At 37.2% G+C, this 26,969-nt stretch overlaps 1 protein-coding gene across 1 annotated transcript in view; it reads right to left on the bottom strand.

Annotated features, from left to right (window-relative positions):
- Positions 1 to 26,969, bottom strand: part of ERC2 (ELKS/RAB6-interacting/CAST family member 2) — a 946,536-nt gene that overhangs the window by 655,284 nt on the left and 264,283 nt on the right. The window contains exon 5 of the mRNA XM_038566126.1: positions 20,014 to 20,088. Within this exon, the coding sequence (XP_038422054.1) occupies positions 20,014 to 20,088 (75 nt within the window). The remainder of the gene's footprint in view (positions 1 to 20,013; positions 20,089 to 26,969) is intronic.

Raw genomic sequence — 26,969 nt, 5'->3', positions numbered from 1 at the left:
TATTTTGTTACAGCAGCCCAAGCTGATATATGTAGGGAGGCATCGTTACTGAATCTTTTGAGTTCTGAGCTATGAGAAGTCCAGAGATAAAAAGAGCAGCAAAATAAAAAGAATGCAGAAAAAAGAATTTCTAAACATTCATAAGAGCCTTCTTAAATAAATGAGAGTCATTTTAAATCAGTATTTTTTCTGACTATAAAATTAAGACAAGGGGTCCCTGGGTGGCGCAGCGGTTTAGCGCCTGCCTTTGGCCTGGGGTGTGATCCTGGAGACCCAGGATCGAATCCCACATCGGGCTCCCGGTGCATGGAGCCTGCTTCTCCCTCTGCCTGTGTCTCTGCCTCTCTCTCTCTCTCTCTCTCTCTGTGTGTGACTATCATAAATAAATAAAAATTTAAAAAAAAATTACGACAAGCTCATTACAGAATACTTGAAAAGCTATATAATTATGATTGCACAAGTCCCATCACTCAGATATACCCACTATTAACACTTTTATTTATCCTTATGAAAGCCTTAAGATTATATTATTACTTTAAGACATATAAAAAGATAGTTATCAATTAAAACCCTAATCAATGTGACAGTAATTTCCTCTTTTTGAGATACAATCTTTCAGCATCTACAAATATCTAAGTACAATCTTTACAAGAGTTTAACTGAAAGTTAAATGTAAAAGAAAGGGCCTACATCTGTGCTTTTCTAATACAAAATCTTCTGGGATTTCAGACCCAAGCCTAAAGTGAGCATATTCATATGTACATACATATGTACATATATATACATATATAAAGACGTGTGTGTATGTACAGTACACTTTGTGGTCCTCATGTCTTATACCTTAATTTTTGATACACTTAGAATTTCAGGTCTCTATCACATACGCAAGGGGAGTGGGAGGGAAACCATCAGCTTTCCCCTCCATCAAATCTTGAAGCTTTAGTTAGCAATGACCACAACTGCCCGCCAGCTTCTAACTAGGTTAGATGGAGCTTTTTACCGCACTTTTAAAAATTACATACTGCTAAAGAAAGATCAGAACAGGGTTAAGATAGAAAGTTTCGTAACATAAGAAAATTATCGGGCAGCCTGGGTGGCTCAGCGGTTTAGCGCCACCTTCAGCCTAGGGTGTGATCCTGGAGACCCCAGATCCAGTCCCACGTCAGGCTCCCTGCTTGGAGCCTGCTTCTCCCTCTGCCTGTGTCTGTCTCTGCCTCTCTCTCTCTCTGTCTCTCTCATGAGTAAATAAATAAAATCTTTAAAGAAAAAAATTATCTTGACCTATATGCATCTGAGTTAAAATTTCACCAAATAGTGAACACATTTTAAAAATAATATTTTTAACTATTACTAATTTCCTTAATCAACTTTTCTTTTTTCCTCACAAACTTTTTTCCCTTTTAGCTACAGGTGTCTCAAGATACTTAGAAAAGAAAAGAAAAGAAAAGAAAGAAAGAAAAGAAAAGAAAAGAAAAGAAAGAAAAGAAAAGAAAAGAAAAGAAAGAAAAGAAAGAGAAAAGAAAAGAAAAGAAAAGAAAGAGACGAAAAGACAGAAATCAATCAAACGAAAAGACCCGCAACCAAAAAAAAGAAACTAAACGAAAACACAGAAAGCACAATAACTTAGCCCCCAACAAAACAACCCATCAAGCAGCACCGACCAGCACGCCCCAAAAGACCAGCAAAGAACGACCCAAGCCACGCCCCGAAACGAAAAGCCAGAAACGGGGACGGTTGTTGTTGAGGAATTCAAACTTACTAATGTCTATTTTTCCTGTCCTTATTTACATTTGTGTTCTTTAAGAAGTCAAGTTTAAGGACAACAGACCTCATACCTGAAATCTTGAGCATGGAGAAAAGGAGATACGAGTATATCATTAAGGTCCAGAGAAAAGAACAGATACAAAATACATAGATATGTCAGATGGTGTATTGACTGTGCCCAAGAAGATACTCAAAATGCTGAGGCAAAGAATGATGTGAGGAAATCTAAGTATGAAATATAAAGGTAAATAAAATGACTGCCATGGTCACAGCTTCTCTGCTGCCTCTGTTTAAGGAATTCAGGGAGAAGAAATTTCATCTTTTTCTTTTTTTTCAAATCTCTAAGACTGAGATGAATTACTATAAACTTCTATATTTAAGGAGAACAATGGAAGGCAACCACCTCACAGGTCCTAATATGGCTCAGTGTGGTAGATGGTTGTTGCCCTTCAAAACTGATGCTAACTGCACATCTCAAAAACTCTAAGTACTGTTCGAAGGATGCCTGGGTGGCTCAGGGCATGATCCCTAGGTTCTGGGATCGAACCTCTGCCTATGTCTCTGCCTCTGTGTGTCTTTCATGAGTAAATAAATATCTTTTTTAAAAAAGTACTGATCTAGAGTGAAGACATAATGCTGTAACGTCGTGAAAAGTGTAGTTTTAGAAGGTAGAACAACATTTACTCCCAATCACCAGAGTTTTCTTCATCTGAACATCTTTACACGTTACTTACCACTGATATTTTAAAACAATTTATGTAGTGATTTTTCAAGTATTCATTTTTTTTTAAGATTTTATTTATTTGACAGAGATTGAGAGTGAGTGAACACAAGAAGAGGGAGGGGCAGGCAGAGGGAGAGGGAACAGGCAGAGGGCCTGCTAAGTAGAGAGCCTGATGTGAGGCTCCATTCCAGGACCTTGGGATCTGAGCTGAAGGCAGACACTTTAACCGTCTGAGCCACCCAGGCACCCCTCAAGTACTCATTTTGATTATGTTTTACACATAAGCAAACTCTTAGAGCAGATCATTGTGGACCTTCCTTGGAGATGGAGAAAATGAAATACACACAGAACAGCTTTTCCCAAAATCCACAGAACACAAAAGCTCTGTGAAATAGGGATTGCAGCATCAAATAAGTTTGAGAATAATTAATGCTTACATTACCATTAATGGCTCTGGGAAGTCCTACAGCAAAGTATTCTATTTGATTTGATTTTTCCCAGTATAATTCCTCTAGAAGTCAATTTTAAAATAAAAATTAGGATTTTATTGACCACATTATGCTCAGGATTATATGCTAAAGTGAAGAGTCAAAACAATGTTTGGCTCTTCAAGGGAAAACTTACTATCATTAATCTCCATTGAATAATTAGGTGCTTAAATACCCAGATCACCTTGTTGGCTTCTGTAACTCAAACGTGGTTTACTGACAGCCACAGCCTCCTCTGAGCTCAAAGCAATGAAAGAACATAGGCTCTCATACTCTAAAAACCTACCACTACATGTCTGAGGTGACATTTTTCAAATAGTCTTGAGATAGTACAACCATGAAATTGTCTTGCTTTTACATTGTATTTTCATTAAGGACTGTAAGAATGTGGGAAATAAAGTTTCAGGAGGGAAAAATAGCTGAAATGTGTTCGCTCATTCCTTATTAGTTGGAAAAAATATCTGAATTGAATATCTTTCAAATCATTTTATTTCCACACTTTCATAAAATAACACTTGTAAAAATTTTATACATCAATTACAACTCATAACTTCTACTTAAAGATTCATACCCAAGACATTTTTATATCTATCATTCAAAAAATGTAAAATAGGTATTTAAAGGGCAATTAATAAATAAACCCCTGGAATTGAACACCTAGCAGCCATCACCCCAACAGGCCCACCTGCTGAGTCTCAAATCAGCCATAAATGTTAGTCTGGCTGCTAGACTATAGCAATGAAAGTAAGTCAGGTGAGAAGACTGAAATAAGTTTATCTCTGCTTCACCTTTGCTTTGCTTTACTAATCTCTGAGTTTTTCTAAGACATATTTGCTACATTTAATAGTAAACTTAGAAGCAGGGAGTTTTCTCATTCATTCAACAAATACGTACTAAGCATCTTTTGGGTACCAGTCACATTGCCAGGTATGAGAATCTAGATAGATCTCAACAAGATTCATAGGCACCCTTCTCTCTCTAACATGGAGTACAATCTAGATCACTGTTGCTGCAAGTGTGGTCCACAGACCAGCAGCATTGGCATCACCTGAGAGAGTTTTAGAAATGCAGAATCTCTGGCCCTAACCCATCTGCATTTTCATAAGGCTTTCAAGTGACTTAGATGTTTTAAATGACTTCAGGTGTCCCGCATACATGACAGACGGGATTGACCAGTGCAGAAGAGACCAAGACAATTTTGTAAGACAAGTAAATTTAGAAAAATATTAACCTCCCTTCAAGAGCTATCCATCTTGGCCTAAGTGTACACCAACCCTGGGAGTAAACTTTCTGGAGCATCTTTGCAAGTCCAGATGCCTTTATTACCCTTTCTGTATCTGTCAAACATTATGTTCCCCTTCAATAGCAAGAAAAAGATTTTAATTCCTCTCTAGGAACTGTGAACTCTGAAATGATGAGTGGGTGGAATATCAAAAAAGCAGTATCATTTAGTCACAAAAAGTAACAATTATGTTATTGCTGAGTGTCACAATGCACTTTTTTTCAAATACAGTAAGAATTACTGGTTTCACGTTAATATCAGGCCAAGAAAGAAAATATAAGCAATTTTTACAGAGCATGGAACTCACCGTGATCACATATCAGTCTATGGACACTGATCAACAAACTTAGGGCCAATTTGGTTTAAGGAAGAAGACGTGATTTAATGTTCAGGAAACATCCCAACCTAATTATATTATGCTTTATTTAGGATAAAATTCTAGACTATTATTACTGGATCCCACAGAGGCTCCTGAAGGCTTAACTTTTAAAACTCATCTAGTCATAGTTGCAAACATAACTGAGCTTCCCTAGGTCTTAGGCTATCTGAGGAACGCCCTGGCTTTGGAAGGGTTTACTGTGTGGGATTAACCGCGGTTTTGTGAGCCCAAGTCAAGCACTCCAGAAAGAAGTCAGCTTGGATCTAAAGCATGTAAGAAGGAAAAAATAAAAACAAAAAAATCAGTAACTCAACTTCTTGGGCGTTATCAAATTGTAAAGAGATGGTGACATAGATGAGAAGATGACAGACGACATGCTGTTTTTTGGTGGTAGTATTGGTTTTTTGTTCATAGGGTACTTAATTCTTTATAGCAAAACACATGAGCACAGAATCAGGTCAAATTCAAAGCAATTAGGGTGCTTTGATGTTTCTTTCCAAGGCTTCATTTGCCAGCTTCACTCATTCTTCATGAAGCCCATGCCCCAGGAATGCATCCTTCTTGTCATCCTGTCTCTGTGCACATTGCTAATGACCCATGGGCAGAAGATACGTTTCTTTCTGGACACTATACAACCATTGAGGTTCTGGTCTCCATATATCAATTTGATGTTGCTGCTCTTGTTGTTGATAGACTCAAGTCAAAAAAAAGAGCTGAAGATAGAACAATCCTCCTGACCCTCAGAGAGTCACAAATCAGGATGTAAATCCTAGTTTGGGCTTTTACATCTTCAGGCAAGATGCTAAGAATCCCCGAAATAAGACTATGTTCAAGAGCATGTCATGAAAATTACAAGTGATCAATAATGCATGCAAATTACCTATCATGGAACATCCCCCATGAGAGTAAAGGGATTGCCATCATTATTATCATCAGCCAACAACAGTGTAGTGAGGCCCCACCCATTCCTCAGTTCTATGAGGTGCACATGTAGAAGACAGTAGCTTACGCTTTTGGTCTATCCCGTTTAATTTTGTGAACATATTCCTACCCTCACTAATCCTATAAACTAAGGTTGTTATAAGAATTACATGATTGAAAGCATGTACTTCTTCCAGTACATTATATAGTAGTATTATTATAGCCAACACACAGTAGGTGCTCTACAAAGATTACCTTCTTCCCATTTCTAGCTGCAGCACTTATCGATTACTTTTTTATCTGTCTGTTCAGCTTTTCTTTTTGGGAACTACATCACCCCAATTCCCTGTGGTTTCAGTGGGGTTTCATGGATGACCCTGCTCAGTGGCAAGTACCATGGATTCTTTGGATGCTGATTGATCTGCAGTGACCTCGTTATGCCATCAAGGCCAATCAGAGTTCTTTTAGGAGACTTTATGTTAGTCTAGGAACTAGACTAACTAGAATTTATGTTATTCCTAGGCCTCTACTTTTCTAAGCTATGTTTCTCCTTTTCTGAGCTTATGAATAATAAGGAAAATATGGGCCTGTGGCTGGTCATGGGCTTCTTTGGTACCATGATTAAGAATCTGCCTGAGTGATTGTGCCCTTATAACATCATTTGAATAGCTAGGTACAGATATCTGAACCATTCACTCCTCCCAGAATACCAAAATACAACAGAAGGGTTTCAGCTACTTGCAATACAAAAGTGATAGCATGAAAGATAACACCACAATACAGCTAGATACAATATTCTACAAATCAACAAAGGGAAGTCAGAAATGGGCAAGACCATGATAGCAGAGTCAACAAATTTCCACAAAGCACAAGAGTCTAATATTGGACCTAGAGATGGATAAGAATAAGATTATCATAGGGAAGATGAAATTCTTTCCAGCCAGAAATAATAACATATGCAAAGTTTAGAGTACTCAGCATGGTGTCCAGCACATAATATTTAATTAATATAAGTTGAAAGAATAAGAAAACAAGTATGAATTATGTATGAAGAGGAATAAGAAGACAGGACTAATTAAAATTTATGGATCACTTTTTGTTGCAGAGGAGTTGGAAAAGAAGGAGGGACTGAATGCTAAGCACTCTTCACAATCAAGATAGTTGGCACTTGGGTATGACAGGAGTTGTTTATAAGCTGGTAAAAAGAAAGCAACAAGGGACATCTGGGTGGCTCAGTGGTTGAGCTGTCCCACATCGGGGCTTCCTGCATGGAGCCTGTTTCTCCCTCTGCCTATGTCCCTGCCTCTCTCTCTCTTTCTCTTTCTCTCTCTCTCTCTCTCTCTCTCTGTCTCTCCTGAATAAATAAATAAAATCTTTTTTTTTTTTTAAGCAAGAAGATGGCCTTTGGGAAGTTAATAATAAAAAACAGAAGCCAAAATGGGAGTTGGGACAGTAGAGAAAATAGATCATCAGCCTAGTGCTGAAAGAATTCTGACCTGGTTAAGAATCAAGTATAGAAAAAACAGCACAGGAATCACCAAAAGGAAGAAGTGAAAAATGATGGAAATCATGAAAAGTCACAAAAAAATAAAATAGTGAAGCTTCAAAAAAGAAAAAGAGTCAGAAAAGGTTTGAGGATACATTAAATCAAACAGAATCAGAGTGATAGTTGAGTCACTCAACCAGTACAGCATAGGACAAGAACCAACTAGAACAGACACCATCTAGAGCAAGGGAACCAGGTCTGGGAAGTCTCTGAAAAGTCAGGGGTTAACTCTTTAGTTGCTGGAGTGGGGGAGTATAATCTGGGGATTTGAGATAACCAGAGAAATATATTATAACAACCAGTGTAGTTGCACTTGTGCCTCTTGGCTGATTATCAGCCTTTCACAGAAAGTTGCTTCAATTAATACTGATAGCTTTCTACATTCCCAATGCATGGAAGGTAGCACTTGTTAATCCAAAATCATTTCCACATGCCTGTAACACACATTAATACAGAGGCTCCCCGGTGCCAGTCCGTGGACTAGGTTTATCAGATTCACCTAAGGAGTGAATAAAAAGAACCAATGACTTGGTGTCACCCAAAGACATTCCCTTTCAGGATGGAGGTGACACAAAGATCTGTATTTATTTATTTTATTTATTTTATTTATTTATTTGTAAACTCCTCAGGGGGGTACAAAGCCGTATCAAAATATTTCTTTTTTAGACTTCTGTTTTCTTCCTCATTTATGTTGAAGAATAAATATATTTGCATTATACAAATATATAGAATAGTATAGGACAGAAGCAGTATTTCTCCATTCTGGCATTAAAAATGCAGTTAATAACAACAACAGCTAATGTGTATTGATTACTAATGCAAACACTGTGCTAGAAAAAGTCTCAGTTAATCTTTCCTATAACCCTGTGAATTACTTATTTTACTCATTTTATAGGTCAAGAGACTTATAAAAGGTAAATAACTTGCCCAAGATCTTCCCTTTGTTAAAATAACTTTCCAAGTCCACGATGGCTCAACTTCTGCTTGGTTCTCCTTGTCAGCAAACCAATACTTAGATAACTTTTACATCCCTGTAAATGTTCCACTTGACCAGAAATGCAGTGTATCCAATCAGCCTATCTCCACATGCCAAGCCAACTCTGACTTTTAATTTCCTTGTTCCTTCTCACTTCAAACAAATGTGACTATGTGGCCCCAACCAATCAGATATTTTCTATTTTTCTTCTTCCTTGTTCTTTATTCTTTATCCTATAAAAGCTTCCTTCCTCCTATCCCATTTCTCAGTTCTCCAAATGGAAACTGCTTCATGAAGTGCTAGATAATATTTGTTTGTATCACCTACATTGTCTTCTTCAGCCATTTTTTAACACCATTCATACACTGGAATGGTTCCCTCCATATAGAGAAGAGAGGAAGCCACAGCCACACACTGGGATCTTGCTGTCTCCAGGAAAAACCTCAAAAGAACTGGCTTCAGAGAAGGTGTGCCACCTAGATGTGGGCTATTTTGATCCCTTCCTACACACAGCATGACTAGCCTTTAAAGATCATGGAGCAAGGTCAAAATAAAATAGTGAAGAGATTAGGGAGAGAGGATAGGGAGGAAGAAATTTCAGAAAGTGCTTCCAGATAAGAAGATAGCCCCTCAGTGTGTGCTGTGTACAGCCCCACCCTCCCTAAGGCTGGATCAAAGTCATCTTTCACATACATATAAATACAAAGAGAGTTTGAATTCCCAGAGATCCAGTGAAATACTACGTTGCAAAACAGTGATTACATTTCAAGGAGTAATGAAACAACGGGCATCTGACACTTCTATTCTCTTCCAGTGCTCTTTAGGAAAAGATTGGGTGAGGAAGCTCTATTCATTCACTGGCCTCTATCAACCTGAACTTGCCCTTCCCATTTCTTTTAAATCATCCTCACAAACGCCTTCAACAGCCCTGGTTTGGAGTCTCCTTCTTAGGATCTCCAAAACATACCACAAATCTTTCTATGTTCAACCAGTTTGTCTCATGGAAAAAGCAACAGGCGGCAGAGGAATCCAGGCCACCCCAAGTCACCAGCATGGCCTGATGGATGTGGAAACTGGAACGTGCCTTAGGGATGAGGCATGTGAAGGCCCCACTGTCATTATTGAAACTTGAAAGGGGAAGTTCACATGAGGCCTGTGGTTGACTTCTCAACCCTACTGGCGGAGGCGCACGCCAATAAGGAAATTGCAATCCCTAAATAAACAATAGGCTGGGAACCTGAGCACCAACAAGGGAGAATGCAGAGGCTGCTAGCCTGGGCAGGGCTGGCCAAGATGGAGCAAACAAAGCAAAGATTTAAACTTTGCAAGTATGTCATGTCAAGTCAGACTCCCCAGGCAGGACCCTTTGAGATTCCAAATTGCCAGTCACCAAGCCTCAAAACTTGGTAGAATTTTTAAAACAGGGCTCTTGGTCCAATCTCTTCATTTGCCAAATGAGAATAGTGAGAGCCAGAAAAGACAAGTGACTTGCCAAAGACACAACAGCCAGAAAGCCAGGTCCCTAGGTTATTTATTATGCCACAGGCCTACTAGGAGTTGCTATTTTTTTCTCCACTGGTTTCTTCTCTCTTTTTTTTTTTTTTTTTGGTTTCTCCTTTCAAAGAAGCTTTTAAAGCCTTTCCACATACCAGCTCTGTGTATGTGTGCATTCTGAGCTAAGAAGCTGCCTGAAGTAAATTTGTTAAATTCCTTCTCTCTCCTTGCTCAAAGGTACCACTATTTTTTTTTAACATGTAAAACTCAACTTCCAGACTGGAAGGGAATGGATAGAGAAGCAAAGAATTCTTTGAGCATTTATTATATACCTGGATTTTCCCATGCCTTACTTCATTTTAATATTTTCTACAACCTTACACAGGCTGGTATCATTGTCCCATTTCACAGATAGGAAAGCTGAAGCCAGAGAAGTAATAAGCAGCAGAGTCAAATTATCAATTTCCACAAATAATCTAACCTTTTCCTCTTTGGAGCCTTCTCTGTTCAGTGAAAGAAAGCCAGGATAGAAGAAACTGTGCAGCTTTAAGTTTTTTTTAAATGAACTTCCTGTTGTTTTTCCTAAGTAATAATTCCTGATCATTCCTGTGTAATGAATGCACATTATTGAAAACATAAAAATTTGGAGGGGGGAGAAAAGGAAAAAGAGGAAAAAATCCATCATAATTGACTCATTCAGAAATAGTGTTAACATTTTGGTATTTTCGCCAATTTCCACATTGATAAATATACCTTCTTTATATATTAAGAACATTAAGTCTCTAACTACTATAAACCTTAGGAATACATCTCCTTTTCTTTTTAGAAATACATCTCATGATTATTTTATAGTTCTATCTTTTCAATTTTTAAGTAATCAAAGTTATTGACCATTTCCTTTGAAATATCTTTATTTTTAAAAAACAGCTTTACTGATATCCAGTACATGTGCCATAAAATTTATCCTTTTAAAGTATACTACTCAGTGGTTTGTACAACCAACACCACTATCTAATTCTACAGTATTTTCACCACCTAAAAGCCCTATACCCATGAGCAGTCACTCCTGCTCCTCTCCCCTATCTCCTAACAACCACTAATCTACCTGCTATTTCTACAGATATATCTATATTGGACATTTCATATAAATAGAATCATGTAATAAGTGGCCTTTTGCACCGACTTCTTTCATTTAACATGATGTTTTCAAGGTTCACCCAGGTTATAGCATGTATCAGTTCCTCATTTCTTTTCATTGCCGAAAAATATTCTATTGTATGGGGATGCCATATTTCATTTATTCGTATAGGATAATGGACATTTAGATTTCTTTTTAGCTTTTTGGCTATTATTAATAATGGTATATGAGCATTTGTGTACAGATTTTTACATATGTTTTCAGTTTCATTCGGTGTATACCTAGGAGGAGAACTGCTGAGTCTTACTACTGTAAGACCCTACATTTAACATCTGGAAAAACTGCCAAATAGCTTTTAAAAATGGACTGAACCATTTTTTATTTCTACCATCAATATGAAGAATATGGCTTTTCCACATCTTCCCCAACACTTGTTAGTTACTATCTATCTTGTTTTATTTTAGCCATGTTAGTGGGGGGTAAGTTGTATCTAATTGAAGGTTTGATTTGCATTTCCTGTTGGGACATCTTCTCATGTCCTTATTGGCCATTTGTTGGTTTTCATTGGAAAAATGCCTACTCAAATCCTTTGCTCAATTTTTGATAAGATTATTTGTCTTTTTACTGGTGAGTTTTTCTTCCTTTATTTTTAAATGAACTTTTTAATTAAAATATAGTATACAAAAGAAAGTCAAATCATAGGTTTTCAGCATAATGAATTATGACAAAGTAAACATACCTGGGAAAAGCAAACCAGATCAATGAATACTACTTGCACTCTAGAAGCTTCCTTTATTCCCACCCAATCTCCATATCCTGTCACTCCAGATTATCCACTATCCAAATATCTAACACTATTCATTACTTCTGCTATTTTTGGAATGTACACATATAAACAGACCATATTGTATGTGTTCTTTTGTGTCTAGATTCTTTCAATGCTGTTTTGAGGATACTGAATTATGTTGTTATATGAAGCAATAGCTTGGTGCTTCTCGTTGCCATATAGCATTTCATAGCATGAATACTTCACTATTTATCCACTCCATTGTTTATAACTATTTCACTTTTTCAAGGTTTTGGTTATTCCACATTAAATTATTTTTTGAATCTTCTACTTAAATTGGGTCTTGTACCACCATTGCTAGATTTGCTTCTAGATATTTTGGGTTTTTTAATGCCATTGTAAATGATATTGTTTCTAAGATTTTATTTTGTAAATGTTTGTTACTGGCATGTAAAAATATGATTACATTTTAAAATACTGACTAGCTATCTGGCTAAGTTTGTCTATTAATCTAATCTTTTATTATATGAATTTATTGAGTTTTTTTTTTACACACCAATCATGGTTTCTGTGAATAAAAATGCTTTTATCTCTTTCTTTATACTTCTTATACTTAGCATATCTAGAACATTATGGAATAGAAGTGACAGTAATAGGTGGTTTTGTCTTATTTTTTGTATCATAAGGAAAGCTTTCAACATTTTACCATTAAATATGATGTTGATTGTAGTTTTCTTATAGCTGCTTCTTATTAAGAAAATATTCTCCTAATCTGAGTTTGCAAAAAAGGCATTTTTTTCTTTTTTACATGGATGGATGCTGCATTTATCAAATGCCTTCTCTTCATTTATTGAAATTGCATTTATGTTTCTCCTTTATCCTGTTAATGTAGTAAATAACATTGATTGATATCCAAATATTAGTCCAACCATACATTCTTGGAATAAGCACATGTCATTTAATTTTCACTGGATTCAGTTCGGTAGGAATTTTGCATGAACATTTATGAAAGATTGTAATTTTCCTTTCATGTAATGACTTTGTTGGGGACTAATATCAAGGTTACATTGGTCTCACAAAATAAGATAGGAAGTGCTCCATCTTTCATTCTCTGGAATAGTTTCTGTATGACTGATAATAATTTTTTCTTCAAATGTTTAGTAAATTCACTGAAGAGGCCATCTGGGCCTGCAGGGTTTTTTGTTTGGTTTGGTTTTAGATTTGCAAGTTGCTTTTTTTTTTGTGGTAAGACTTTAAATATAGAATCATTTTAATATATAGAACAACTCAGATATTCTCTTTCTTCCCATGCAGTTTTAACAAAGTTTTTATTTTAAAGAACTTATCTAAAATTTCAACTTTATTACCATAATGCTGTTAAATAAAAACTCCTCATATTTTTAATGTCAATAAGATTGACAGTGATGTCCCCTTTCAATCCTGATATTGGCTATTTACCCCAATAACTCTAGTCAGAATTTGTCATTTTTGTTAATCTCTTCAAAGAATCAGTGTTTGGCTTTGGTATTCCCTTCCAGTATGTTTGATTTCTATTTCATTCATTTCACTTTCTTATTATTTCTTCTCCCACTTTCTTATGGTTTTATTTGATCTTCAATTGTGTTTTGAACTTAAGAAGTCTTCTCTCAACAAAATAAATGACTTGCTCTTCCCCAGATACTCTTCATACTTTCCAACCTCCTTGCCTTTACTCCTATAGTTCCTGCTGTATGTATTATAACCCATCCCTATCCCCTTTATTAAAATCATGCCAACTTTTCAAGGCCCTCCCCAAATGCTACCTCTTCCAGGAATCATTCCCTGAGCTTCTCTCATTTGATATCATTTGAGCCTCTGCAGTCCAATTTGCTGTTCTTAGGTCACTATTTAGATCCTAGCTCATGTACTTCCTTCCATTAGCCCCATTAAAACCGAGTGCTTAATTTTTCTAAAAGGTCTACCATGGTGCTGTGCACAAAATAGCTACTCAGTCAACACAGGTGTTTGTGATTCAACTTCAGGAGTTAAATTCACACCAATTAAACCCATTCACAGCAGGAATTTTTGATTGGCAACTCAAATATTCAAACACATCATAAGAAGAATTTGGGCTAAAAAAAGGAAAGAAGTCTCATCTCTTTTTTTTAAAGTCTTCCTTGCTTCCAAATAACAACTATATATCATCCAGAGCTAACATTTAACTTGACATTTTGCTTTTTCTGGCTATCACTTAAAACCCACATTGTTCCCCCTTATTTAAGGAAAACAGTTAAATGGGACAAAGTTTTTTTCTTAAGTTAAAAGATGAGAAGATGAAATTTCTCAAGAAAAAAAAATAAGCTAAAAGATAATTTCTGGTATCATAAATGGATATTGCAAATCAAAAACACAGGGCTTTGCAAGTTTGAATGAGTTTTGCTCCAATTGTTATAAAGACTTCAGGACAAGACTTAAAACTGGGGGTGGGGGGACTACAAGTATATGTTGGCTATAGAAGTAAAGTATATATCTGGAGCCCTATTTGGAGGGCTGATAACATTTATACATAAAAGGATGACTCTTGTCTCTTAGCACAAAGCAGATAACACCTTCCTCAAAATATCAGAGACCTCTCCAGCTCTCAAGAGCTGCCTCAATTTGTTCTATGATACAAACTCTAGTGCATAATTTCCAAAATAAGTTTTGAAAGAAAAACCAGTTGAACCTATGGGCTGTCTTTAGTAAAAGCAGACTAAAGGAATAGAAAGTTTAGGAACTCTGGAGGAAAAACCTATATGCAGATCTCAGCTGCCAACAACCTAGATGTAGGATCTTAGCAGATTGCTTATCCTCCCTAAAACACAACTTTCTCATCTGTGAAATGGGGCTAATTATGCCTATCCACAGGTTTTTATATGTCAGGTGCCCTATGTCTGGCTTCCCATGTACGGTTAGTGGTATTTGGGCTGTAGATTGTCACAAATGCAGCAAGGTGGTATTTTTTATTATTATTGCTCTTACTCTTTTTAAAGCCACAGAGTGGGGCATAGTTTTAAGGCCTAAAAGCTATCATAATGGCTTGGCTAAAACAACTAGGCTTGAAACAAATTTTCTTTTTTTTTTTTTTTAAAGATTTTATTTATTTATTCATGATAGTCACAGAGGAGAGAGAGAGAGAGGCAGAGACACAGGCAGAGGGAGAAGCAGGCTCCATGCACCAGGAGCCCGACGTGGGATTCGATCCCGGGTCTCCAGGATCGCGCCCTGGGCCAAAGGCAGGCGCCAAACCACTGCGCCACCCAGGGATCCCCTGAAACAAATTTTCTAATAACACCTCATCCTGAGAGAAGAAATCATCCTAAGTAGAGTGCAGTGTTTAGACTCAAACAAGTAAGAGTTCAAAAGATGACAGAAATAAACATAGGAAGGCCCTAGAGCCAAAGAAAACATTTCAGCCACCAAGTGGTGTTCCTGACTAGATCCCAGTACTCAAATTAAGTTCAAACTGGGAATTGGGATGCATTCAATGGCCTAGGTTTGAACTTGAAATACTTCCTTTCCTAGATGTTTAACCTTGGGAAAAATTGCCACTATAGCTCTTACCTTCTCCATGTTCCAGTGCATCCCTTCCACCTAGTGGAACTGAATTGGCTGGATTTGACCAAATATCAGCATATCTTTTAAGAGAAACTTAACACAATTGCAGCTCAGCTCCATCTCATGCAAAAGAACAGCAGTCATCTACCTGAGCACAAAGACAAGGCTTGGTCTTTAGTTTTAATAATAAAAGATAAACCTCACCACTGGAAGTTTAGCACCTGAATGCAAAGTCATATTCTTTGATCAACAGCACCTCCACATCAGCAACTTAGTCAAGCTCAATGTTGAATTGCTCACTGCTCATTTCCCATAGAAAAGCCTGGTGGAGACAAATATTACTCAAGAAGAACCACTCATGACTCTTAAGTGACTAGCTACTAGCTTGTCATGTGACAGGAAAGCTAAACATCCCACACCTCTCACTTTAGTTACCACAGAAATACTGTTATCTAGTGACATTATGCCCATAGCTTCTTAATCCACTTCAAATAACAAGTTCACCAGATCAAATACATTTTCTGCAACTTTTACTAAGTCTCTTATGGCACTCATTTAGGTCCCATTTGATAAATTCTGTTGAAGTTACTGCTAGCATAAAGTTTGTTTCTTTTGATGAATGAGTGCCCTTTAATTTATTAAGCAAATGAGAACTAGGAAACCTTGTGCATTTCTTTTTTAGTCTGGACTGTTAAGTTTAGAATGAAGTTTATATTCCATCACATTATTTTTATTCTGGGGTTGATTTCTTTTTTGCATTTTCTTAAAACACAACTTTCTTCCTAACCCTTCTTTTTGTGATTATTAGAGCTGTTATAGCCATCTTGCTCAGATGGGCAGACAAGGACTGTCTGAAAATAAGAGTTTACATGAAGGAAACTAAACTATAGAATGAAATGAGAGGAAATGGATCATTAACATCTTTTGAACCCCTGGATTAAGCTGTACCTGAAGCAAAACCCCATTTTTCTCCTGTTGAGTGATCCGATAAATTTCCTTTTGGCTTTAGCCATTTTGAATTAGATTTTCATTCACTTGGAAGATTTAACAAAGAAAACAATTTTAAGATTATCTGACGAGTACTGTCATTACTGTAATTCATTTTTCTTAAAAAGAAACAGGGGACACCTGGGTGGCTCAGTGGTTGAATGTCTGCCTTGGGCTCAAGTCGTGATCCCAGGGTCCTGGGATGGAGTCCCCGCATTGGGCTCCCCTCAAGGAGCCTGCTTCTCCCTCATGCCTATGTCTCTGGCCTCTCTCTCTGTGTCACTCACTCACTCACTCATGAATTAATGATGAAAATAAATAAATCTTTTTTTAAGAAAGAAGAGAGAAGGAAGGACGGCACGTAAGGAAGGAAGGAAGGAAGGAATGAAGTGAAGGAAGGAAGGAGAAGAGACAGGCAGAAGGAAAGAGAAGAGAAGGATACTGATCCTGGAAGCGAGGGAGGATGAAGTCATGCCTACTTCAGTCCGATCCACTCCCCTACCTCCCTCCCACCTCCCTCCCGCCACCCTCCCCGCCCTCCTCCCTCCCGCCGCCCTCCAGTCCCTCCTCCATAAAGCAATCCCCCCCAGCCTCAAGAAGACACGATACAGTTTTATGAATGAATCTAAGAGTGAAATTTTTGGACATCATCTTTATGTCATGTCAAATTTATAGTAAATGTAGGTTAAAACATTCCTTTAAAGGAAGTAGCATTAAAGAAAAAAAGAGGGAAAAATCTTTTTAACTACCATTTTTATTGACAGCACTCCATGAGAGCAGAAAAGAGGAGCTTAGTAAAGAATCTTTAGACATAAAAGCAAGAAAAGGAGGAGCATTCATTACACCATCTACAAGAAAACTAATTTCTGTGAGAAATATACACAATGTTCTAGTGCAAACCTGTAACATACCTGCCAGAGCAAATCAGGATCAAAATTAAAACTTGGAGCTTCCTGCAAGAAGATAAATCACAAATAACTTCATTCACTTTGCTTCCTTTCATTTTCATTCAGATGACCCTAACCCCCTGGCTCAAGTGGCTGCAGTAGATGTGATGGCTGCAAGAGAATTACTCCCTCTTTGATGCTGGCAGATGGCCCTCCCCAGTGCCTGCCCATGGAGATATATTTTCAGAAGTTCTACAAGCCCAGAGGTGCACGTAGAGATCTAATGAAACTACCAGACCAAGTTTCTAAAACAGCTTGAATTAGGGCAAGATTTCACAGATTTTCATAATAAACAACTTTCTCAAGTTGATACAAAGGTGTGGGGAAGATGAGGGGTCAGAAGTTCACCCTCAGTTTCTCTCAGAAGCAAGGGAATAGTAGAGGCAATTTATAAGCCCTTAATTCATGTCATCTCCCTGAAACTATAGGTCAAATTTTCCCTAGGAAAGTTCCTTTTAACTTCAGATTTTGCCAAGGCACCAGATAAGACCAATATTTACCCAAAGGTGCTTAAGTTAAAACACAACAGTGTCTTAAGTTCTACCCACCAGGTTTAAGGGTCAGCTGTATTTGATAGTCAACCCTAAGGCTTGTGGAATATGGGTTTTAAATATTCCCTCCAAATTCACAGGGATGTAATGTACAAAACTGGATGAGATCACAGCTTCTGTCACAAGCTACACACAGCTGAAAAGATGACCCTCTACCATCTGCCTCCATAACTCAATTTTACATGGTGAATATAGATGCTAATGGGACCCAGACTTCACTGACAAAACAGAAGGCAGTGGTTTGTAAATTAATACACACCCAAAAAACAGAAAAACTCCAGGCTCAATTCCCTGACAACTATATTGACCATTATTTGTCCTAAAAATGTGTTCTATAAATCATCATCATTGGCATGCATAAAATACCAGACTCAATTTATTGATAATATATGGATATGAGTTTGCTCTAAAAATCATATTTTATGGCCTCTCATATAGCTAGCCTAAATGAGTATATTTATTAACTTTTTTGTTTTCTACTAAAACATATAATACTAGAAACAGTCATAATTAAACAGATTTTTTTTACTTCTAAAGGTCACCCAAAGGTATTAATTGTCTTTGAATAGAGACCTTTACATGGAAAATGCCCTCTGCATTGGAAGAGATGTCATTCCTGGTTTCTCCGAAGATTCCTGGAACTCACTCTTTCCCTTCTTAAAAAAGAAAAGATAGTTTGGAAATAGATTTTATGTGCATCCTCTTTCCCATTAGTAACTGTGCCAGAGATTGGGGTGGTAGGCATGGAGGTGGGAGTGACTCTTTGCAAAAAAGTAAAATAAAGTCTTTAAAATCTTTTCTTTAAAAAAAAAAGGGTGGGGGGGATAAAGCCCTAACCAAGTTTCAAGTTTGGTTCCAATGTTAAGTGAGAAAGAAATCTCAGTTATGAAATACTCCCCCACAAGTGTAAAATGTTAAGTTTCTTTTCAAAACAAGTTCAAATTACATAAATTTAAAATGAATTGAGGAGCCAAAATTAGCAAGGATTATTCAATCTTATTGGCATTTGGTTCCTTTGATGATATTTTTCAAACCAATGTACTGCAAATACATTATGAGTGCCTCAACTCATGTAACCTCATTTGAGGGCACAGAGTTTTAAAAGCAAATGCTCTACATTATTTCCACAAAAATTCACTTGGATAAAGACATTGTCATTGACAAAAAAAAAAAAAAAAGTCAGAATTGTACATGCCAAAAATTCAATAGCTGGTGTTTAGTTTCTTTTTCACCAGGACTTAGGAATTTTTTGGCAGATAGTTCAAAATCATGTGCTATAAAAAAGAAAAATCATTATCCTATCCTATCAACAAGCTGCAGAATTCTCTTGTAGGCTAATGGTGATAAGCAAACTCTCAAGTGTTAAACTCTGGAATTACCAAATTGCAAACATCATTGTTAGGAATTTTTTTTCGTCATGAAACAATTTAAATCAAGAATTATTTACTCTTATAATAGTGAAAGGGAATATAAGGGAAGGGAGAAGAAATGTGTGGGAAATATCAGAAAGGGAGACAGAACGTAAAGACTGCTAACTCTGGGAAACGAAATAGGGGTGGTAGAAGGGGAGGAGGGCGGGGGGTAGGAGTGAATGGGTGACGGGCACTGGGGGTTATTCTGTATGTTAGTAAATTGAACACCAATAAAAAATAAATTAAAAAAAAAAGAATTATTTACTCTTAAGATAATCACTATTTGCTTCCCTCTAGCAAACACTGAAAGTTAAAAACTTTTTTTATTTACATTTCTAGATACTGACAAAGCAATTTGTTTCATTTAAATCTATTTCTTAATCATACATCATGGCTTAACCACTATCATTTGTTTCATTATTCTTTAAATACCCTAAATCTCTCTAGGAGGATTTTCAATTCTTTTAAATAGCATATATCTATACTTCCACAGCTAATTATCTTATGAATATTTAATAAGTTATTATTACTTCCAGACTTGATTAGGAGAAAATACTGGAGTCCTGGGAAAGTATTATTCTTTGAAAAGTACATTTTGCTGATAGCAAATTTTAATTATTTAACTACTTCGTTGCATATAAGACAACTTCTCTTTGCCAAATCTTAGTTTTTTAAAGTGTCTTTTCATTGTAATGCGAACAAAAAGAGAAAAAAATTATTCTAGCTTTAGAAATTTCCTTTGAAAGCACACACAAAACCTCCCCTAGGGTTGAAAGAATTGGCCATGCTCTGGAAATGAACCCAGCTCCTTTCAGCCAAGGGATACTTGAGCCCTTTATTCTTTTGCCCAGAATAGGCATCCTAATTAAAGAGCCAATAAATTAAATGTACCCAAGAAGGCAAAAAGATTCAGAAGAAAAGCACCCACCAGGGTACCTAGAGAAAAACACAAGGTTTTTTCGAGTGTTTATGTTAGGCACCATCAAGTTAGAACAAACTCCAGAGGCAAAGCTGTTTTTGACAAATGTGAACAGCTCCTACCTTCATTTCAATGACAGTCTGGAGAGCCTTCGTCTTGGCTGGCTCCGGCTGAAGTTGGCTTCTTCGGTGCAATTCCTGGGGAGGAACACGATAGAAATAAGCCTGACGGTTCATCCTTCCGTTACACCATGACCTTTACGCAGGTAGCACACAGCCCACTGGATGCAGGTTCACTGTGCACAGACATAAACAAGCCACAGGTGATTCTTCCCCCACCCTCTTTAGCATCCCTCCTGCCTGGAGCCTCCGTTCCAGTGAAAAGCTCCTGGCACATGCGCTATTTCTGAAACTTCCATCAATAATTAATGTCAACTGTGACAAAGCCAGCAAGTAATCATAGTCCAAATACTGTTCAACACTGGGGCTGTTGCCCAGTCATCAAATCATAATTTACTAAATTACATTACTCTGTGCTCCCAATACAAACACAGCATGGAAACAGAGGAAAGAAAATGACTTAACGTGGTTGCAAATCCACTGCACGCATGGCATTTTGCTACTGAGGTAGGTTTGAAATGAGCAATTCAAGACCTTTTCAGTACCACTGTGTCACTTTAGGAAGTGAATTGATGTGATGAAACCCTGTGAACATATCTTGCTTCCTAATTTACAGTTTCACTCCTTATTCAAAATCACATCTGTGTGTGATATGTTTATGCACTCATGATGCCAAGAAATTAAAATTGGCATTAATATCAACACTGTTAGCAAGGAGACAAAAATGGTTAAAGCCAGATGCAGACCCAAGAACTCCTAGGATATGACAAATATAACTTTAGGTAAAACACAACATAATTACAATTTTAAGCTGGAAGGTTCACTTTTTGCATGCCTCTTCTCAAAAGAACAGTTCTGTCAAGGCTTTGAAAGTTCCCTTGGCAGAAGAAGAGATAAAGATAAGATTTCTTACTTTGTACTTTGATTTTCTTAATAATAATTAGCAGTTTTATGAAAGTTTTATGAAAGTAGCCAATGAGAGGAATAAACAAAAGTGCTCACATATGTCCACACTGCTGATACAAGTCACCTATGGAATAATTCTATAATACTTATTTGCTTGCAGAAAAATTATTTAAATTCAACATGAAGTAGTTTTAGGCCTTCATATTTCACTGGGTTACAAACATTAAAAACAAAACAAAACAAAACAAAAAAACCGAAAAGCCACCTTAGGCTTTAGGGAAGAGAACCAACATGACTTCTTGCTCTTCTCAAGTTAAGGCATCAAAATTAACTTTCATTCCACCACTGCCATCTACTATCACCACCACTTCATAAAAACAGAACACATTAATGCAAATAGTGCCAGAAAAACAGAATCCCACAATATAAGATCATTCTTTCCAGAATAATAAAACAATCTTTTGCCCATATTCTATTATATTGTTCTTATTTGCCAGCAGCCCAGGAAGATTTGGTCATGGATTGCTGTGCACATGTCAAGGGACCAGTACTGGAGAATCACCACTTCAGCTCTGGAATATAGTATATTTTCTTCCCAAAGTCATCATTGGAACAAACCAGCAAACCTGTGCAACACTACTTCTCAACCTCCAAGTTGAGAAGAATTTGAATTAGTGCTTCCTAATCATTCAAAGTAGTCTCACATCATTTAAAACATTTCTTTTTCCTAACATATCCTTAGAAGAGATGGAGTCAAGTATTTCCAAATCCGTATTATGAATAGACAGAAAAAGATCTTCTGTCCTTTTAGAGGCAGTGGACTAAAATAATCCAGCAACACTGGTCATTTTTTAGGCTCTGTGGAAATGGCAGAGATTTTCTGAGGAATGACCTTAAAAGCAGCTTCCATTTATTAGCATCTACAATGTCCCTGGCACTGCATGTGTCTTTCAAGCCTCAACACTACCATATGAAGAATCTGACCTGTGTTGTGAGTCCACTGTATAGTATTTCTATCATATGGACAAAATAAATGTAATAACCTCAATAACATAAATAGTAAAATGTAACCACAAAATTAGGAAATTATGAGTTTTAATACAATGCCTTTAATTGTGAGTTTGTACATTTGAACATTAACTGTTAGACAAGTTTCCAATTTTGATTTTCATGGACCAGTACAATCCAGTTCCAGCATACCACTGAGTCAATCACATAAAGACTTCAACCTCCAAAGAAAGCTACCTAGCCTTCAATGTACTTCCAAGATTGTTGGAGTTCACTGGACCAATAAAATTTCATAGATGAAAAAATTGAAGTAAGTCACTTGTCAGAGTTGCTCCATAGTAGGTGGTAGAATAAATAACGTTTATTTCACACGTCACCAACTCTGATACCATGTGGCATCAAAAGCATCTTAGTGAAAAGAGCTAAGAATTGAATTCATAGTAATTTCAAACCACAGCCAAACCAAGTTCCATAATAAAAATCTTAAGACAATTTGAGGAGAGAGGAGAAGCTTGCATAAAACAGTAAAAATAATTAAGAAGCAACTAAGTAACACAAATAGAAAATAAAAACCATAGGGTAAAGGCATGTGCTATTATAATTTCTGCCAAGCACAAAAACATTTTTAAGGGCAAACAGGCAATAACAAAGCTAAATTTGTAACAATAGTTTTGCAAACATGAAAAGAGTTTTCTTTGCTATAATTATACAAAGTTTCATATAATGTAAACCAGCTCAAAATCCAGTTTGCGCCCTTACACTCCTCGTCACTCCTTAAAAAGTAAAATAAAATAAAATCTCCAATTACCTGAAAACTAGAATATTCCTATCTTAACTACACTACATTTCAATCAATCCTGACTTAACAGGGTAGCCCTGGTGGCACAGCGGTTTAGCGCTGCCTGCAGCCCGGGGTGTGATCCTGGAGACCCGGGATCGAGTCCCACATCGGGCTTCCTGCATGGAGCCTGCTTCCCCCTCTGCCTGTGTCTCTGCCTCTCTCTCGCTCTCTCTGAATGAATGAATAAATAAATCTTTAAAAAAAAAAAATCCTGACTTAACAGTTACTGAGAATCACCTTAATTCCTAAGGTGTCAGGTAAATGAAGATTGTAATCCACGTGTGGATATCATGGGCTGTCTCAAAGTTCCATCTCAGGCACTTCATCCATCTCTAAGATTTTGGATCCTTAAAATGCTCACTCTGATTGTGGCAGAAAAGAGCAGCTGCTTTTTCCCTGTCTGCTGGCTAGAAGTAAAGAACTCCAAGACCCAAGAAGATGGTAGAATCCCCCGAGTTACAAGGAGCCTGGATTCCTGAAATGCCATAGAAAAAAACCACTGAACACCCACATGGGATGATGGTGTGTGTGAAAAATCTTTGTTAAGTTGGCCTCTGCACTTTCAGATTTTCTCTGAAAAGATCCCACTCCTCTCTGCCTTATCTACTGCAATGACTATAAGGAAAAATAATACCTAATTAGCCCTGTGTTGTTTGTAGCTTTTGAATCACAAAAGTGGTTTTAATGTGTGAAGAGATATAACTAGCAAGAATTAACTAATTCTGGTAGTTTTTAAAGGACAGTATTAAATCATGTACAGTGGACTTATGCTTTTCTGGGACACTGATCTCTATAAGAATTAGATGAAAGGTGTGGATTCTCTCCAGAAATGGGTACAAAAGCACATACAAACAAAATGGTGTGCACTATTTCAGCTGGTTCACAGGACCTGGTCCAGCACCCAGAAGATTCATCTTTTAACCAGGCTATAGGCTAAAAATCATTTGCTGAGAAGAAAGAACATTGTATGGAGAGTCAGGAGTCAGGAGGCTATAGTCCCAGCCTGAGACCTTGGGCACACGTCTTACTCATTCTAAACTACAGAATGAGGAGCTTTATGAGTGAGTTTCTTTGAACATCCAGATTTTTAATAGGTAGCTGACTCTGAAATGTTGATCACTGGCTGGTATTTCTAGTTATACCAATTCTCAGCTTTAAAAACATAATAGAAATAAAAGAAGAAAATTAGCCCATCAAAAATTTTAATATCTCACTATGACACTGTCACCGGGATATATATTTTCCTATAATTTCAAGATAAGGTTGGCCTTAGCTGGTCTATCTGGAGAATTAATAAGAATCTAGAGTCTAGTGAGTTAATGTTGATGGACACTTGCTTCCAAGATGATCCTGGCAAAATAATGTTTGTACACACCATCTACTCTCTTCAGGAGAAAAAAAAAAAAAACCTTAAAAGTTAACTTTCTGTCTAAAGGTAATTCATTATTTTAATCTGACCTTTCCCCTTTACTGTTCTGGTAATCTACTGCTATGGAACAAACCACCCCAAATTTAGTGGTGTCAGACTACCACCATTTGACTATGTTCATAAATTCTAGATCGGGAATTTACAAAGGATAGACTGGGGAAATCTTGCTTCTAAACCATGATATTGGGAGATAGAACAGCTGGGACTGATGGATCCACTTCCAAGAAAGCTTCTTCACTCATATATCTGTTATGTTGGCCAGAAGAAGACTTGAAGGCTGGGATTAGCTAGAATTGTCACCTATATATGATGACACCTATATATGGCCTTTCCATGTGGTTTAGGCTTCTTCACAGCATGGTAGCCTTGGGGTGTTAACCTCTTACACTTAGGTGTAAAGAATCCAAGAGCAAGTGCTTCAGCAAATAAGCCAAAGGCTGCATTTCCAGGAGTCGATAGAGCATGGCAGAGGGCAGGGGCTGCACGATGAGATGCTAACCAGGAATCCTGTGATCTGCACCCCACCGCTTATCAAATCAACACGGAAGCCATGGGCGCCTATGACGACATGAATCAAGTTCTATTTCAGGAGTTCTCGTTCCTTGCTAATTACCCAATAAATGTATCTGCTTGCTTAAAAAAAAAAAAAAGGTTCCAAAGACCTTGGAAGTCCCATAGCATAATCTCTGCCATGCTCTGTTGTTTGAAGCAGTTACAAGCCTGCTCAGATTCCAGGGATGAGTGCCAAAGAATCTGAAGCCATATTTTTAAATTACCACTCTTGAGGAACAAAAGCAGTTGAAGAACTGACAGGAAAGTAACACTATGATATCAAACATCAACTTTCATTGGACTTAAAATGTGGCAGATTCATATATTCAAATAATAATTTGTTGTAAGACATATAGGAAATACAATAGTACACCTAGCAGACAAATTTCCCAGCCCTTATGGGTTTTTCAATTTCAAATTCCAATGAGAAAGAGGTACAATAATTTAAAGAGGAGACCAAACCAGTTTGTTGTAAGAGCTTTAAAGGAATATAAGAAAGAAAGGTAGAACAGGACACATTGTGTGAGAGGATCAATTGCAACTTTAAATACAGTGATCAGGGAAAGCTTCCTGCAAAGGTAACTTATGAGCAAAAATCTCTACAGGAAATCAAGGAACCAGTTGTACAGATATTCTAAGCAGGGAGAATAACAAATGTTTAAGTACCAAGCTAGTGCTAGATAAGAGATGGGGAAAATAGCAGGTTAGAGAAGTACAAGGGTGAAGCATGATGACACATTGTGTTCAAATTTGGAATCATTTTCTGGACACTGGTTTTACTCTGAGAAAAATGGGGAGCCACTGGAAGGTTCTGAGCAAAGATAAGCTATGATAATAATACACATCCTTAGAGATTTGCTTTGCCTGCTGGACTGCAATATGGTTGGGGTTGAGGAGGAATGTAAGGACAGAATCATAGAAACTAGTAATAAGCAACTGGAATAATGCCAGCAAGGGAATGACAGAGCCTGGGACTAAGGTGACAGAGCAGAGGTAATGAGAAGGAACTAAGTATGGATATGTTCTGAAGGTGAGGCTGACTTGACTTTCTGATAGATTGCCTGGAGACGACAGAAAGAGCCAAGTAAAAGTCGGTTTCATGGCTTTCAGCCTGGACAACAAGAAGAATACAGGTGGAAAACTAACATAGGGAAGACTGGGGAGGGAAGTGAGAGTTATGGGAACCAAGAGTTTGGTTTTGCATAAGACATTTAAGAGGAGATGCTGAGTTGGCAGGTGGATAGATGAGTTGGATTTGAGGGGGGAAGTAAGAGCTACAAATAAAAATTTGGGATCAGCCAATAGAGATCGTGCTTAAAGCTGTAAGCCTAGATGAGATCAACTTGGAATTGCACATAGAAAGAAGAGGAGAAAAAAGAGGACTAAGCCAGGGGTGACCCAACATTAAGGGGTCTGAGAAGAAAGGAGAGAGAAGCAAAGAAAACAGAAAGAATAACCAGTGAAGTAGGAAGAGAACCAAGAGTATAGCATCCCAAAAATCAGGTAAAGAAATGAGTTCAGGATGCAGGAGTGACCACTGTATCAATTGCTACTGAGAAGTTAATAGGATGAGGCCAGAGGATGGACCACAGGACTTCATAGCATGCAGGCCATTAGTAACATTGACTGGAGCAGTTTTAGTGGAGAGTATGAATAAAATTTGACTGGAATGTGCTGTGGGAGAATGGAAGTAGGAAAGAGCCTGATGATTTTGCACGGGGTATTATTTAACTGATAATTTCTTTCATCAAAACCGTGATTTTGATTTGTATACTCATGTTTACAGAAGCATTATCACAATAGCCAAAACATGGAAGCAACTGACGTATCCATCAACAGATGAAAGATAAACAAAAAGTGATATATACTTAATAGTGGAACATTACTCAACCTTAAAAAGAGACAAAATTCCAACATGTGCTACAATAATGGATGAACCTTCAGAACTTTGTTTAATGAAATACAGCACCAAAAAGACAAATACTGAATGATCTCACTTATATAAGGTATCCAAATAGTCACATTCACAGAAACAGAAAGTAGAATGCTGATTGCCAGGGACAGAGCATAGAGAATGCAGAGCTGTTATTTAATGGATACAGTTTTGCTTTTCCAAGATGAAGAAGATCCAGAGATTGCTTGCATAATAATGTGAACATACTTAACACTACTGAACTGTACCCTTAAAAGTGGTTAAGATAATAAAGCTTATGTTGTATTTTA

The sequence above is a fragment of the Canis lupus genome, chromosome 20, assembly GCF_011100685.1.
Source record: "Canis lupus familiaris isolate Mischka breed German Shepherd chromosome 20, alternate assembly UU_Cfam_GSD_1.0, whole genome shotgun sequence".
Classification (NCBI taxonomy): Eukaryota; Metazoa; Chordata; class Mammalia; order Carnivora; family Canidae; genus Canis; species Canis lupus.
The sequence above is the reverse complement of the archived record's forward strand: the minus strand, read 5'-3'. Positions and strand labels throughout refer to the sequence as shown.